At 35.9% G+C, this 16,371-nt stretch overlaps 1 protein-coding gene and 1 long non-coding RNA gene across 3 annotated transcripts; one reads left to right on the top strand and one right to left on the bottom strand.

Moving 5' to 3' along the window:
* Positions 1 to 4,088: 4,088 nt before the first annotated feature.
* On the top strand, positions 4,089 to 10,525 carry LOC109148548. Its single transcript, XR_002048826.1, has 3 exons — positions 4,089 to 4,101; positions 8,468 to 8,474; positions 10,451 to 10,525. It is a non-coding gene; the product is annotated as an uncharacterized LOC109148548 (long non-coding RNA).
* Positions 8,712 to 13,425, bottom strand: LOC109148547. 2 transcript variants are annotated; one of them, XM_019296285.1, is made up of 4 exons: positions 13,248 to 13,424; positions 13,008 to 13,211; positions 10,470 to 10,698; positions 8,712 to 9,691 (listed from the first exon to the last, which is right to left on the bottom strand). In XM_019296285.1, the coding sequence occupies exons 1-4, from the start codon at positions 13,272 to 13,274 to the stop codon at positions 9,255 to 9,257; spliced, it is 897 nt and encodes a 298-aa protein (XP_019151830.1). In that variant the 5' UTR covers positions 13,275 to 13,424; the 3' UTR covers positions 8,712 to 9,254. The 2 variants fall into 2 exon arrangements, with proteins under 2 accessions (XP_019151830.1, XP_019151829.1); XM_019296284.1 differs by having other exon boundaries at positions 13,008 to 13,425.
* Positions 13,426 to 16,371: the final 2,946 nt, after the last annotated feature.

The following is a 16,371-nucleotide window of genomic DNA, read 5'->3' on the forward strand; positions in this document are numbered from 1 at the left end:
AGTTCCTGCCGTGCGCTGCTGCCGCCATGACAGACAAGGAGGTCGCCGACGCCGACGTCGACAAGAGGGATGCTCACCACGAAGACGGCAATGTCACGATGGTACGACGTCATCGTATCTCTCCATACGATCTTTCTCCCGGTGATAACTCGGGTATGCTTCTAACCCAAGGTGTTCTGAAAGGAGATAATTACGATGAGTGGTCTAAATCTATGAGACTTGCTCTTCGTGCCCGGAAGAAGTTTGGATTCATTGACGGATCTATACCCTTGCCTGTACCGGATTCTGATGATGTGGATGATTGGTGGACGAATCATTCATTGTTGGTATCATGGATACGTAACACGATTGAACCAACGTTGCGTTCCACGATATCTCATGTTGAACTTGCTTATACTCTTTGGGATGATTTGAAGGCTCGTTTTTCTGTCATTAATGGGCCAAGGGTTCAACAACTTAAGCGCGAGTTGACGGAGGTCAAACGAAGGGGTCTCACCATAATGGCTTATTATGGTAAAATGAAGAAATTGCGGACGATCTTGTTGATGTGGATCGTTATCCTACTTGTGTGTGTAAAAATTACACATGCAAAATTGATGCTGCTTTAGCCGAAAAACGTGAAGAAGAGCGTGTTCATCAATTTTTGATGGGCCTTGACGAAGGGGAGTATGGTTCTATTCGCTCACAGCTCCTGTCTCTTGAACCCCTACCTACTGTGAGTCAGGTTTATAATATTTTGGTCCCGGAAGAGACGGCTCATGTCACGGTCCGTGGTATTAAAGGAGGCACCGATGATGCTGCAGTATTTGCCACTATCAAGGAGATTACATGCACCAACCGCAAGAAGCCCGGACATACTATTGACACATGCTTTAAGCTAATTAGCTATCCGGAATGATGGTCAGGTGGTCGGAACGGAGGACGTGGTGGCCGTGGAGGAGGCCGTGGCAGCAGCCGCGACGATGGGAAAGCCGGCAGGAACGACGGTCGCGGCATAACCGGGCAGCATGCCGGCGGACAGGTGACAACACATGCCACAGCCACCGGCGCGTCTTTCACCGCTCTTCCGGACTTCGAAAACCTTACTCCCGAGCAATGGAATATAGTTCGTCATGCCTTGTCTTTATCTCCAACAGGGTCAACTTTGAACGAATCGTTGTCAGGTATTTCTTTACCTCGCTGGATTATTGACACAGGGGCATCAAATCACATGACAGGGAACATTAATTTGTTGAGTAATATTAAGCAAACAGACCCTTGTAACATTGGTTTTCCAGATGGAAGCCGGGTAATATCAGTGAAATCAGGAACGGTCTGTTTGACGGACAATTTAATTTTGATGAATGTTTTATTTGTTCCTGTTTTAAGTTGCAATTTGATATCTGTTTCCCAACTGACGAAGGACTCGAAATGTGAAGCACGGATTACAGACAAATCTTGTGTATTACAGGACCTAAAGACAACGATTGATGTGGGTGAACATAGAGAGGGACTTTACTACTTCAAACAAGATGGAAAACAAAAAGCGTTTAATGCGGTTAAGGAGCATATTTTTGATTTATGGCATAAACGTCTTGGACACCCCTCATCTTGTGTTTTGTCTTTTGTTCTTTTAGCAGGCTCTGTTAAGAACAGTTGTTTAGATAATAAATGTTGTGAGATTTGTGTACGCGCTAAACAATTACGTGCTAGCTTTCATATTAGCATTCATAATTCTAGTGGAATTTTTGACATAGTGCATTGTGATTTATGGGGTCCGTATAAAACACAAAGTCTCAATAGATCTACATTATTTTTGACAATCGTCGATGATCATTCTCGCGGAGTTTGCATTAGGCCTGGGCACTTCGGTTCAGATTACCGAACTGGTTCGGTTCGATTCAGTTTCAATCCGAAGTACCGATCGGTACTCGGTAAGGAGAAACCGATCGGTTCGGTTCGGTTAAAAACCAACCAAACCGATCGATTTTTTTGAAATATATATATATATATATATATATATATATATATATATATATATATATATATATATATATATATATATATATATATATATATATATATATATATATATATATGCAACTATTCATGCACCTAGGTGCAACTACTTATAACTATATGTGCAACTACTTAGAACTATACGTGCAACTATTTATAACTATAGGTGCACTTAGTATTGATGCTCAGTGTAAATTTTTACTTGCACCTATAATACATTTTACATGCACTTGTAATACATTTTACTTGCACTTCGATGTTCAATTATTTACGAAAATGCCACCGCGCTTTTTAAAAAAAATCAGTGTTTCTCATCCATTAGATCTGGACACGTGGACGGACAGAATTCATTCCTATTTCGCTCCTGGGCAAAGCATTCGCACCTGAGTGCGATTATATATATATATATATATATATATATATATATATATATATATATATATATATATATATATATATATATATATATATATAATAACTAATATTCTAATAATAAACTATTAAATTTTTTCAGATCTAAAGTTTCTAACCAGTTTTCTTTCACCCTTTCATAGTTTCATCTTTCGACAGTCACGAGTCACAACCTCACATCTCACCCCTCGCCGTCTCGCCCTCCGCCATCAGCCATCCGCCATGCCTCCGCCAACCGCCACGCCACCGCCATCCGCCACGCCTCCTCGGCTCCTCCCTTGGCTCAGAGCCTCAGACCATAGCTAAAGTGAAGGATACCCGCGACCAAGGTAATGTTTGCCTTTTCTACTTTATATTTTTTAGTTTTATAGTTTATAGTTTATACATTTTCTTATCTCAATTTGAATAGTCTTGAATTTTGAATTAGGACTTTTATTTAGACTTAGTGTTCTAGAATTTCAATTTCAATTTCATTATATTCTATACTTGTAAGTTCTAATGTTGTATATGACTTTATTGACTTGCATAGTTATGTACTTGACTACTTGTATTCAAGAATTTCATTCCAGTTCACTACTGGAATTTAATTCAATAATTCCATTAGTGAACTGGAATGGCATTCCAGTTCTTCCAGTTCACTTAAATTCCAATTCACTGGAATACTCCAGTGAACTGGAATTCCAGTTCACTGGAATTAATTCATTCCAGTGTGACGGGGAATTTAGAATGACTCCAGTCACTTACCTTTCAAGTGGATGACCCATTTACATTCTAATTTGATAATGCAGATGGATGATTCTTCATCTTGGCATCAAGGGAACATTCCAAGTGACACTCCAAGTAGCACTCCAACTTTGCCAATTGAATAATCAGTGGAACAAAAAAGAAAACGTTCGGGTTTTCCACCGAAACCAATTGCTCCAAGGTCTGAGGTATGGAATCACTTTACTAGATTGGATGACAACATGGATAAATATAAATGTAATTATTGCCATAAAGAATTTAAGTGTGCAACAATGGGTGACACTAGTAGCTTGAAATTACATAATCAAAGATGTGTTGCATTTAAGGACCATCTTGATAGTGCAACTCAAAAGAATCTAACAATACATGAAAGTGCAAGTGTTGTTAAAGGTGGTAGTAGTAATATTGTGGCGGTTGGGTTTAATCAAGTGCTTGTAGGAGGGCAACTATTAAGATGATTATTTTGGATGAATTGCCATTTTGTTTTGTGGACGGGATGAGTTTAAACAATTCTGTAGTGTTGCTTGTCCAAAATTTATTATCCCTTCACGAAGAACAATCACAAGAGATGTAGTTGAATTGTTCATGAAAGAAAAAGCTTTATTGAAGAGCATGATTAGTGAGTCAAGGGTTTCTTTAACTAATGATATATGGACTGCAAGTACTACTACTGTCAGTTATATGGTTATCACTGCTCATTATATTGATGTGAACTGGCAGTTGCACAGAAAAATTATCAGTTTTAAACCAATTTCAGATCATAAAGTGAAACAATTGCAAAAGAACTTGAGAATTGTTTGATTGATTGGGGTATCACCAAAGTTTTTACTATCACAGTTGACAATGCATCTGCTAATGATAGTGCACTTAGGATTTTCAAAAGTAAAGTGAAGTGTTGGAGAGAGGATCCTTTGATACTGGGTGGAGAGTTTTTGCATGTGCGTTGTTGTGCACATATTTTAAATTTGATTGTGTATGATGGTTTGGTAGCGATGAGTAATAGTGTGGTTAGTGTTCGTAATGCAGTGAAGTACGTGAGATCATCCAATTCTAGATTTCAAGCATTTCACATACGTGCAGAGCAAGATAACCTAAGCAGAGGGAGTTTGATTTTAGATTGCAATACTAGATGGAATTCTACTTACCTCATGTTGACTACAGCTTTCAAGTATAAGGCAACATTTGATCGAATGGTTAATGAAGATAAATTGTATGATGCTTACTTTAAAGAGGATGAAAATGGAAAGAGAAGGGTTGGGCCGCCATCATCAATTGATTGGGAGTTTGAAGATTAAGTTTGATAAGTATTGGGAGGGGTCTGAGATAAATAAATTGTTGATTGTTAGTAGTGTATTGGATCCAAGGAGCAAGATGAATTTTGTGACAATTTGTTTTGAAAAATTGTATGGCAAAGATACACCAAAATGTTGTGAAATGAAAGAAGCAGTAATGGATATCATGCGTAAGTTGTATGAGGTATACAGTGCATTCTATGCTAAACCAAGTGCAACTACAAGCCAAAGTGGTGGTGGAAGTGAAAGTGGATGTGAGACTGTAATTCAATCTTTTGTAACTAGTGAATTGGTTTTAGATGTTGGTGATGTCGCACCTGTTGGGAGTATTTTTAACACGTATGCCACCAATATGATATGTGAAAAAGGAGATGTGCAACAAACATCAAATGAGTTGGATATATACTTGATGGAAAAGATTGAAAGGCCAACTCCTAATAGATTGGGTATGCAATTTGATATTTTGTCATGGTGGAGGAAAGAAAGTATGAAATTCCCAATCTTGTCACAAATGGCACGTGATGTTCTTGCAATTCCAGTTTTTAGTGTTGCATCAGAGTCTGCTTTTAGCACTTCAAGCCATATTTTAGACCAATATCGGAGTTATTTGACACCGTATATGTTAGAGGCATTGATTTTGACACAAGATTGGTTGCGGTTTTCACTCCAATATGATGCAACAGTAAGCCTGTCTCAGATATTAGAAGAAACTCAGTTTATGGATATGCTTGCAGAAGGTAAGTGACAATTCTATATTTTATTATGAATTTATATATAATATATATTATATTAGTTTATGCTTCAATATTTTATTACTTTAATTTGTTTTTGCACCTTTTGTTTTGTTGTACAGAGAAGGGCAACTTCATATTGATCCGTGATGATGGATGAACAACTTAACAACATAAGAGTTTGGAATTTGGATTGCTATGTTGATTGTGTTTGAATTGTTATGTTGGTATCTAATATTTAGATATTAGACTTTGGATTTGGGTTATTTGATGTTTTATGTTTGTAATCTTTAAACATTGGATTTGAAGTTTGAACTATGTGATGCTTCATGTTTGTAATGTTTGAACTTTGAACTTTGAACTTTGGATTCTAAGTATGTGATGTTTTGGTAATTAGATTGTTATTAGTATGTGATGTTAGTATTTAGTAGTATGTTTAAACTTTGAATTTCTATTTTGTTATATAACGTTTAGATTTTAGATGTGGATTATGTGAATAGGTATTGTTTGGTAGTATGTTTGGAAAATTAGGAAATGTTGAAATTTGGGGATCGTAAAGTCTTAAATCCGAACCGAAGACCGAATAGAATTAAATTCGAACTGAAACCGAACAGAAGCCGAACCGAACTATAATGTTAAACCGAATGGTTTAACTTTTCTAAAACCGAAAAACCGAAATCGAAAAAACCGAACCGAAGACCGAAGTGCCCAGCCTAGTTTGGATATATTTGTTGCACTCAAAAAGTGATGTGGTCCTATTTTCCAACAATTTTGTGCTATGGTGACCCGTCAATTTGAAAAATATGTCAAGTGTGTTTGGAGTGATAATGGGACAGAGTTTGAAGGGTTGAAAGAATACTTCCATGAACACGGAACAATATATGAAACATCTTGTGTTTCCACGCCTCAACAAAATGGAAGGGTTGAACGAAAACATCGTCATATTCTCAATGTGGCACAGGCGCTCCGATTTCAGGCTTCTCTACCAATAAAGTTTTGGGGCGAGTGTGTTCAAACATCGGCATATCTCTCATCAATTGGACACCCTCTTCATTGCTAGGGGGTTGCTCCGTTTGAGAAAATTTATGGACGTGCTCCACCATTATCTTACATTTGTGTATTTGGTTGTAGATGTTTTGTGCATAATCAGAAGCAACATGGAGATAAATTTGCTGAACGGACTTTTCCTGGAACATTTCTTGGCTATCCTCCTAGCCAGAAAGGGTGGCGTGTTTATTGTCCACACATAGGAAAAATTATTGTTTCACGAGATGTTATTTTCTCGGAAAATGTGTTCCCCTTTCTCGCAAGAAACAGAAGAAGACTCGGAGTCGCCACTTCCTAGCCTGGACAACCTCATCCCCAAAGAAGGAGAGGAATGCGTGGAGCTTGTCTGGCCTGCAGCCGGTGCCAGGCCAACCGCCGAACCAGCAAACCAGACTGGCGACTTGCACGTGGGCGGTACTGCTGCCGGCAGAGACGAGGTGGCAGTCGCGGAGGTGGGCAGTACTGCTGCCGGCAGAGACGGGATGGCAGCCCCGGAGGCTCCAGTCCCTGTTCTAGTTTATCCGAGTCTTGATCAAGTTGCTGACCCCGATGCACAGGGCAGAGGATGGTGAACACGTATTCCTAGTGTTCGCCTTGCAGATTATGTAACATACATAGTTATTGGAGCGCCTGACACGTTATGCAAGTATCCCATCACCATACGGCTCCTATGAAGATTCGTTGTGACAGTACCGCTGCTCTTCACATTGCAGCGAATCCAGTTTTCCATGAACGAACAAAGCACATCGAGGTTGATTGTTACTTTGTTCGTGATGAGCTTTTACAGGGTGTAATACAAACGGTGCATGTGTCTACGACACAACAGTTAGCTAATATTCATACAAAGGCGTTGATGGGCAAGACACGCATGGAGTCTCTTATTCCCAAGTTGGACATTTCTCTGTTACATGCTCCAACTTGAGGGGGGATCTTAAGAAAAAGAAATCACGTATTCATTCTAGCAAATATTTTCTACCTTCATATAGTCTTGTATTCTTGGAGGGGGAGAATTATGTGGGAAAGGAATTGTAATTCCATGGGAGTTGAATTACTGGGAATAAAGTGGGAATTTAAATTCCAGTGTTTGGTTGATAGGAATAGAATTACTGGGAATTTCAATTCCATTGTTTGGTATACATGGGAATTGAAAGGGAATAAGTAGTATAAAGTCAAAAATGTCCATTATTGTTGTTAGACATTATTTTTAGGTTAAAAAAGGAAGGGGTAATTTTGACTCATCACTATCTTTTTTTCCCAGGAATTAAAATACCAGGGGGGACATGGGATTTTAATTCCATGAAAATGGGGGAATTGCAATTCCCTCCAACCAAACTACGAAATTTAATGGCCTTTGGAATTAGGTGGGAATTAAGTGGGAAGGGAATTTAAAATCCCTCCAACCAAACGCCCTGTTACAAGGCGTTTGGTTGGAGGGAGGGAATTATGTGGGAAAGAAATTGTAATTCCATGGGAGTTGAATTACTGGGAATAAAGTGGGAATTTAAATTCCAATGTTTGGTTGACAGGAATAAAATTACTGGGAATTTCAATTCCAATGTTTGGTATACATGGGAATTGAAAGGGAATAAGTAGTATAAAGTCAAAAATGTCCATTATTGTTGTTAGACATTAATTTTAGGTTAAAAAAGGAAGGGGTAATTTTGACTCATCACTATCTTTTTTTCCCAGGAATTAAAATACCAGGGGGGGACATGAGATTTTAATTCCATGAAAATGGGGGAATTGCAATTCCATGGAATTGCAATTCCCTCCAACCAAACTACGGAATTTAATGGTCTTTGGAATTAGGTGGGAATTAAGTGGGAAGGAAATTTAAAATCCCTCCAACCAAATGCCCTGTTACAAGGCGTTTGGTTGGAGGGAGAGAATTATGTGGGAAAGGAATTGTAATTCCATGGGAGTTGAATTACTGGGAATAAAGTGGGAATTTAAATTTCTGTGTTTGGTTGACAGGAATAGAATTACTGGGAATTTCAATTCCAATGTTTGGTATACATGGAAATTGAAAGGAAATAAGCAGTATAAAGTCAAAAATGTCCATTATTGTTGTTAGACATTAATTTTAGGTTAAAAAAAGAAGGGGTAATTTTGACTCATCACTATCTTTTTTTCCCATGAATTAAAATACCAAGGGGGACAAGGGATTTTAATTCCATGAAAATGGGGGAATTGCAATTCCCTCCAACCAAACTACGGAATTTAATGGCCTTTGGAATTAGGTAGGAATTAAGTGGGAAGGGAATTTTAAATCCCTCCAACCAAACGCCCTGTTATAGTTTGTATATACAGGAGTACATCCTCTGTAATGAAGAAGAGAGAAAACATACAATTCATATATCTCTTAACAGTAAGATTATTCCACCAATATAATAAACTTCATCCCTTCCAAGATCAGCAAATTACAATTAAAAGACTAGTTGGAAAATGAAGCATTTCTTAGTAACAATATGAGAAAAATGCACTCAACTTGGGAACGTAACATTGACTGCAGATTCAATTAATGACTTTGTGTCAGCCTTAAATCTCAAACTCAGTGTCTCACTTTTGAGGTGCTTACAATTTAGCGAGAAAATTAATCACAGAAAATTTTAAGTTACACCAAAAAACTAATGACCTTGTGCTCTTACTAAGAGCATCCCTAGTAGTTGTAATTTTGATAGATGAAGTTTTTGTAGGTGTGATTAAAAAATAGAAGAAAAAAAGAAAGGAAAAGAAAAGCAAGTCTCACAAAAAAATTAAAACAAAGCTTTTACGTGCAAGGTGCGCTAAATGCATGAACAAACGCTGCCATTTCTCCACGTGGTCCCGCATGTTCGGTTCAAAAACCTCTTCTTCTGCAAAAATCCAAAAGCTTCTCTCTCCTCCACACCGGTCTTCCTTTCTTAAAAACCACACCAAGAATTTATAATGTGGAAGCCCTAACTTGGGATGCCCTAAGAGTCGACTTGCATACTTTTACAATATATTATTATTATTATTATTATTATTATATCAAAATATATGTGATGATCTATGCAACTTTGACGGTTGTTCCGGTGACAGATTGTAGCCCGGATGTGATACTTGCGTGCCATTGTCTTGGCGACATTATTACAAGTTGAGTGGACGAAGATTGATGGGCGCCGGCGACGGAAGTAGTCTTTTCAACCGGCGAAGCCGCCGCCGGCGACCATTTCATAAGCATAAAGCTGGTCTTCCTCCAAGGCCCTATGTGAATCCTTTGCTCCGACGCTGATTTCTTGGCAGCATCACACACTGCACGCACAATCGCATTCAAGTACTCACCTTTGCCTATGTACATTTGTGGCAATTGCTCTACCATTCTGCAATACTCTTCACATGATTTTCCCATCTTGAACTCATCTCTCAAGTTCAACTCTATCACCAATGGAACTTGCTTCTTCCTCCCTTGTGTGCTCACAATCACTTCTATGTATTCATGTCTTCCTACAAAACACAAAAAAACACATACATTATTGTACGATCATTCCTAGTCAAAATGTTGAGCATCATATATATAAATAAATAAATTATAATTAACCCGGACTGTAGTTGTTCGAATACTATTCGTTTAAATTTTTAGTTGAGATGTGTTAGGCTGAGGTTGGTCAGGGACCAAGCTAAGTCTAACAATTGGTGGCTAGAAGGAATGTTGGGCGGATGCCGGTGAAGGGAAGTTCAACACTTCTATCTAGAAAATGTGGTGGCGATATATAAGGAAATAAAGTTGTGTTTTCGCGGTGAGCTATAGTTTTTTGCCTAGTAGTAAGCGCATATGATTCTAACAAGTGGTATCCGTGCAGTTAAGATTTGTTGGACGAAGGGCTAAATCCAGCATCTTGCCGGCCTCTCGAAAATGTGATTGTGCCTTTGTTGTGATCAGCTATAGCTTTCGGCGTAGTAACAAGTAGTATATGTGCAGTTAAGACTAGAGGGTGTTGTGAGGTGAAATTGTTGGGCGGAGGCCGGTGAAGGGCCAAGCCCAAAACCCTTCATCTCGAAAATGTGGTGGCGGTATATAAGGAAGTAAAGTTACACATTCGCTATGTGGGCTATAGTTTTTGGTGTAGTAGTAAACACTTAATCCTAAATAGAATACATAATTCAATTTGGTATTAAAGCACTCGCGTCAACCATGATGTACACTTTTAGTTGAGATGAAACGCTATATATCTTTACATTCAATTTTGACTTCATGTTAATTAGATGAAAGAAATGAAATTACCTCCGAGCTTTTTGTCTGTTTGATTCCACTTGGATGTACAAAGGGTTGCAGTGAATCCCTTGTTGCGGAGCTCATTCACAGCTCTAAGCCTCAAGCACTTGGCACAACTCTCCAATCTTGGAAGAGGGCATTCACAATAATTATTTGTAGTTGTGGTAACCCTTTCTATGATTTTGTATATACCTTCTCGTACTTTTGTGCCACTCAACTTGTAATTCTCCAGAATTTCCTGAAACATTATTCATGTATGCATGTGTTTTTATAATTAGTGTACGTACGTGTATATGTATGTATCTAACATGTAAGCTGTATGCATGCATCATGCATGCATGTTACAAATGTTACATAGAACAGTGTAAATTAAACACCAATACTTGTTAAAAGTGAAATGCATTTTTCATTGCTTTAATTTATTACACAGCTTATTTTAATCTCTATCTTTAATTGTTGCAAAATACACCCTTTAATTAACTTTACATAAAAGTTATGATTTTCATCCCTTTAACAACTGAATCATGAACATCCATTGTGATTTGCCTCATATTTCATGTTTAATGAGTAAGTACTTTTTTTTTTTTTTTTTTTTTTTTTTTTTTATAGTAGAAATTACATATGAATATATATAATGCTTTTTTTTTTTTTTTTTCCTATTGAAAGTTCATGATTTTATTGTTCGAGAGATCAGACAAATTAAAAATTGCAACATTTTTTTTTTATAAGATTAAGATGGGCAACAACTAAAAGATTAGAACTGAAATGACTATATAAATCTATGGTTTAGGGATTGTTTTTATTTAATATATAAACCCTAAAAATAGATATATTTTTAACTTTAAAAGTGGAATTGACACTTTTTAAAGCAAATTTTCAATCGATGCTAGCTAATGCCTGTGTCTCTTTTACCTCCCTTACGTTGATACTAGTCTAGTAAATTATCTTCCTTATAAACATTCTTTTTATAGTTTCAAGAATTTGTATCCTTAGTTCATTCCTTCATTAAATTAACTAGAATGGAAAAAGCTAATTAATTAAGTTTGGAACATCCTAAACCTCAAGCTAGCTACCAACGTAACTGTCCGCACGCTGGTTCACTAGGCAGCATTTAGGAGAAGAAATCAAAGTTCGAACCTCGGTAGCAAGAGTGTACAGACCCTTTGTGCTCACCGACATTTGACTATGTCTGTTGAGCTATTAAGTCACCCTAATCTAGTACTTCCAAAATGCTCTGTTGGGTGTCGGGTGGGGATTCAAACTTTTTGGGAGAAGCTAGCAACGCCCAAGTATCTCCCCAGCCAGCAGCCAAAAATTTCTTGGAGGATTGGAGACTCACAATCACACTTACAAGTGGTGATTAAGTATTGTGATGGGACTTGGGAGGAGAAGAGAAAATATGGCCAAAGGTTAAGACACAAATATTGTGTTAGGCCAATTTTGAGAATGACAGGTGAGGTCTAGATGTATCGTAGCAGCCAGAAGAGGACCAAACGTTTTTTTCGGGCTGAAATAATATAATTAAAGACAACATCTCAATCAAAGGAAAAGGAGATTATATTATATTATTAAATTATTAAATGTCACCGGCAGTATGTGGTACTGGTGAAGGATTAGACCCTGATTTTATTTTCCAAAAAGTTAAAATTATTGGTTTAGACTTAATGGAGAGGTCACTGCTATGCCCACCCAAATTGGACAATACTATTCTTGATATTTTAGAATGGCCGGGGTGGGGGCTATGTTTATTATGGAAAATATATGTTAAACTTTTCTAATCATAACAAATTATACTATATATGGACCATATACATTGTTCATATGACAATACTGACCACGGATAAATGTTCATTTTAGTATATTGAATATTCATTTTTAATATAATAAAAATTTATATTTTTTATAGTATATCTAAAAATAAATCTCTAGTATACAAAAAATAAACCTTCAGACAATGAATATTCAATATAATAAAAATGAACTTTCAATATACTAATAATGAACTTACAATAAAAATTGCAAAATCATTTTTATGTCCGGCTGCAGCTCTTAAAATTAACTAAGTAGGAGTAAAACTTATAGGCTCTGTTTGGTAACATAGGTAGCTTATTAATTAGTCAATTTTAGCTTGTTTGACTACTATTAGCTGTTTAACTTGATTAAATAATTAACATGAGTGTTTGGTTAATCAACTTTTTGTAACAATTTATTTTGCTCCAAAATGCTAAAATTAAAAAAAAAAAAAAAGTTCAAGGGGTAGTTTTTTTAATTAGCTTTTTGAGAAAATAAATTATGCCTTTGATCGTTTTGCATGTAATTAGCTATAACTAACATCTAATTTATCAAATATCTTTCTACAATCATTTAATTATATAAGCTAGCTAATCAGACCCGCTAACCCAATCTACTAACAGCTATTTGCCAAACACCGGCTTAGTCTATTTTTTTAAAACACATATATAAATTTAACTTATTTACAATAAACTAAGTAATATAAACAATTATTGTTACTAATTCTAGTTAATCAAATAATTAATATAAGAGTACCTGAAGCAAGGCCTCTTGTGATTCCCAATACAAGCTCCTGACCATGGAGCTTTGTGCTTCACTCCCAGCAGCTTCTGCTTCTGCTTCTGCTTCATCATCATCATCATCTACGACACAGTTATCATCACAGTCGTCTTCTAATGAAAACTTACAGGAGGAATTTCCATTATTACCAGCAAATTGCTCTTCACCATTTGGAAGCCTGTATTCATCGTCATGTGCTCCAGGATTCTCAGCAGCTGCAGGCAGGATACCTTTGATGGCCATTGTGCATTATATTGCTTTAGGGGTTAATTAGGTGAGGAGTGGGGCAGGAAGAGTTAAAATAGATTTTGATGAAGGGATAGATGGGGTGTCCATGGGGGTGGGAATATATATATTATATATAGGCAAGTTATAGTGGTAACACGCGATACATGGGTATGTAAAGCTTGAGAGTATAATTGATGATAAACAATTGTGAATTTAAATTTAAAAAGATTGCACTTAAGTTTGTTGTATTGTAACATATAGGTGCAACAAATTTGGTGCACTCATTTTGTTTTTGGAATCTTGAATACAATCCTAGATATTATTGGTATATTCTCAAGTTTTGAATAATTAAAAAAAGAGTTAATTTCATTTTTAGTCCTAAACTTATAGGTGTCATTTCACTTTTAATCATTGTTTTTATTTTTTTAATAATCGTGTTGGTTCTAGTATTATTAATTATGACTTGATTAATTTTGGTCATCCGTTAACAAAAATGTTTAAGTGACATTAAATACAATGATATTTTGATTTTTTGATATAAAGTGAGTTGATTCACTATATTTATATACCCGCGCGATGCACGGAAAAAAATTATGTTATTATAAATATAAATAAAAAATAGAAAAACTAAAATATTTTAAATTATTTAATATAATAATATTTTTGAGCTTCCATTGGTCAAGTATTTATTATTTTTATAGAATACAAAATTACAATTAAAATTAAAATTAAAATTAAAATTTTGTATGGTTAATATAATCTCTAATTATGTGCATATTCAAATAAACTTATAGAGATAATTTACATAATTACATTGATTTATTCTTAATTGTATTTCATCTATATTATAATTTTCACAATACAAATAATAACTAAGATAATTACATTTGGAAAGCAAATTTCAAATTTTGTATGTGTAAATTTAAACTCTAATTGAACACATTTTTTATATGATTATATAATATATAGCTATTTTATTTTTCAAAAGTATATTTTTTATATGATTATATAATATATAGCTATTTTATTTTTTAAATGTTGTGCTTTTTTTATTTTATTTTATAATAAAGGATGTTGTGGCATTAATTGTAACATTAATTATTTCCCAAACCATATAGCTTTATTATATAAAGGATTTATTTTTAAGAAAAAAATCTCTAATTCACGTGTCAGAATGCTTCTGTCTTCTTCAAGTGCAATTCACTTCTCCACAGAACAATGGTAGACAGAACACTCTGATCTATGAGTTAGAGATTTATTCATAAAAATAAATATATAAATATAGCAGGTCAACCTACTTTGTATTAAAAAAAATCAAAATGTCATTGTATTTAATGCATGCCATTTAAATATATTTGTTGACAGGTGTAGGAAATAAGGTTGGAAAATCCAATAATAATCCTACGAAAAAAGATTATTATTTTATGGAAATTATGGGAAAGACGAATGGATGATTCGGGTTGGTGGTTAGCACGAGTCGAGCGAAATACTGTTTCCTTAAAACCTTATTTGCTACATGTAATACCCCCGATTTTACCAACATTTTTAAAACTTAATATTCAACGATAAAAACTAATCATCAAAGCAAACAAAAGCGGAAGCTATTTAAAATCGGAAAGCGTTATGCCACACCCATAAACCATGGGTGCACAGGCTAGGTCTACAACAATCCATCAAAACAGTATATTGTCTAAGGCACACAGGCCACGTCTAACTAAGGCTCACAGGCCCAAAACAAAGCAACTAGAGGAAGGGAACTACACTAGCTACCAACAACGACTAGCGCGCTCCAACTAAGCAAAACCTGTAAAAGATAAGGGATAACACCCGGTCAGCGAATGATGCTGGTAACCCATCAATACGCGTTAAATAGCATAGTATAGATATATATATAATCAAAAGCGTTTGAGACCGAGGAATACAGTATATACCATTTAAAACCAAGAGAGGGAATTAACATAAAGAACTCATCACACTCTCAACAATAACGAGGATCATCAACATCAACAAGACCACAAACCACAACAACAAGAGACAACACAACTCAAGATGCACCCTACCATTCACAAGGTAGAATACATCAAACACATGTTCATAAGCAAGGGGATCACACAATCACATAATGACAATTTCATGTTTCAAGTTCCATAGTTCCAACCTTATGTCCGGCTCCAACCTTATGGCTACCCCGACTTTATAACTAGTTCCAACCTTTACCGGCCTCCTAGTGTCACCCTGTACTTTTGAGTCCAACCTTATTCCTCCTGGGACCGTCGTCCCCCACCAATCTTTACCACCAATCTCAAAGTACACGAGGGTACTACAAAGTCACAATATTACCACCGATCTCGAGAGCAAAGCTCAATAATATTACCACCAATCTCAATCATAATCACACACAGTCATCATCATCATCAAGAAGATTGAGGCTCATCAATAGCCCAATCGAGTATCACAAAGGGTACAACGACTTGCACAAGATCACATCATAAGGATCAATCAAGAGACTTCAATGAAAATATGAAGCAATACTCAACATCAAACACTAGTACAGAAACAATTATTCGCGTCCAAAGTAAAGCATAATTCGCGTCCAAAGTAGCTGGGACGCAGATGTCGGGGACGCTGATTGTATATACAATCAGCGTCCAAAGCTACTTTGGACGCGCAAAATGATAAATCGCGTCCAAAGTTGAAGAACTTTGGACGCGACTTATCTGATCCAAAGTTGGTCAACTTTGGACGGGCAAAGTCAGTATCTCGCGTCCAAAGTTCTTCGACTTTGGATGCGATTTATCATTTTCTTTTAATAAAATGATAATTCGCGTCCAAAGTTGAAGAACTTTGGATGCGAATTATAGTTTTTTATTTTTATTTTTATTTTAATTTGTTAATAAATCCAGTTTTTTTCTTGTAAAAAAAAATTATTCTCATCCTGTACATGCAGTCACAGCCACTACCACTTCAAAGCTTTCAACTAAAGTTCAATACATCATTACCAACACTTTAGCACTAAATTGAACTTCAATACATTCAATTCACAACACTTCAAAGTTTTCAACACATGTAAACTACACTTCAATACATTCATCAATACATCATTACCAACACT

The sequence above is a fragment of the Ipomoea nil genome, unplaced genomic scaffold (genome assembly GCF_001879475.1).
Source record: "Ipomoea nil cultivar Tokyo-kokei standard unplaced genomic scaffold, Asagao_1.1 scaffold2144, whole genome shotgun sequence".
NCBI classification, from domain to species: domain Eukaryota; kingdom Viridiplantae; phylum Streptophyta; class Magnoliopsida; order Solanales; family Convolvulaceae; genus Ipomoea; species Ipomoea nil.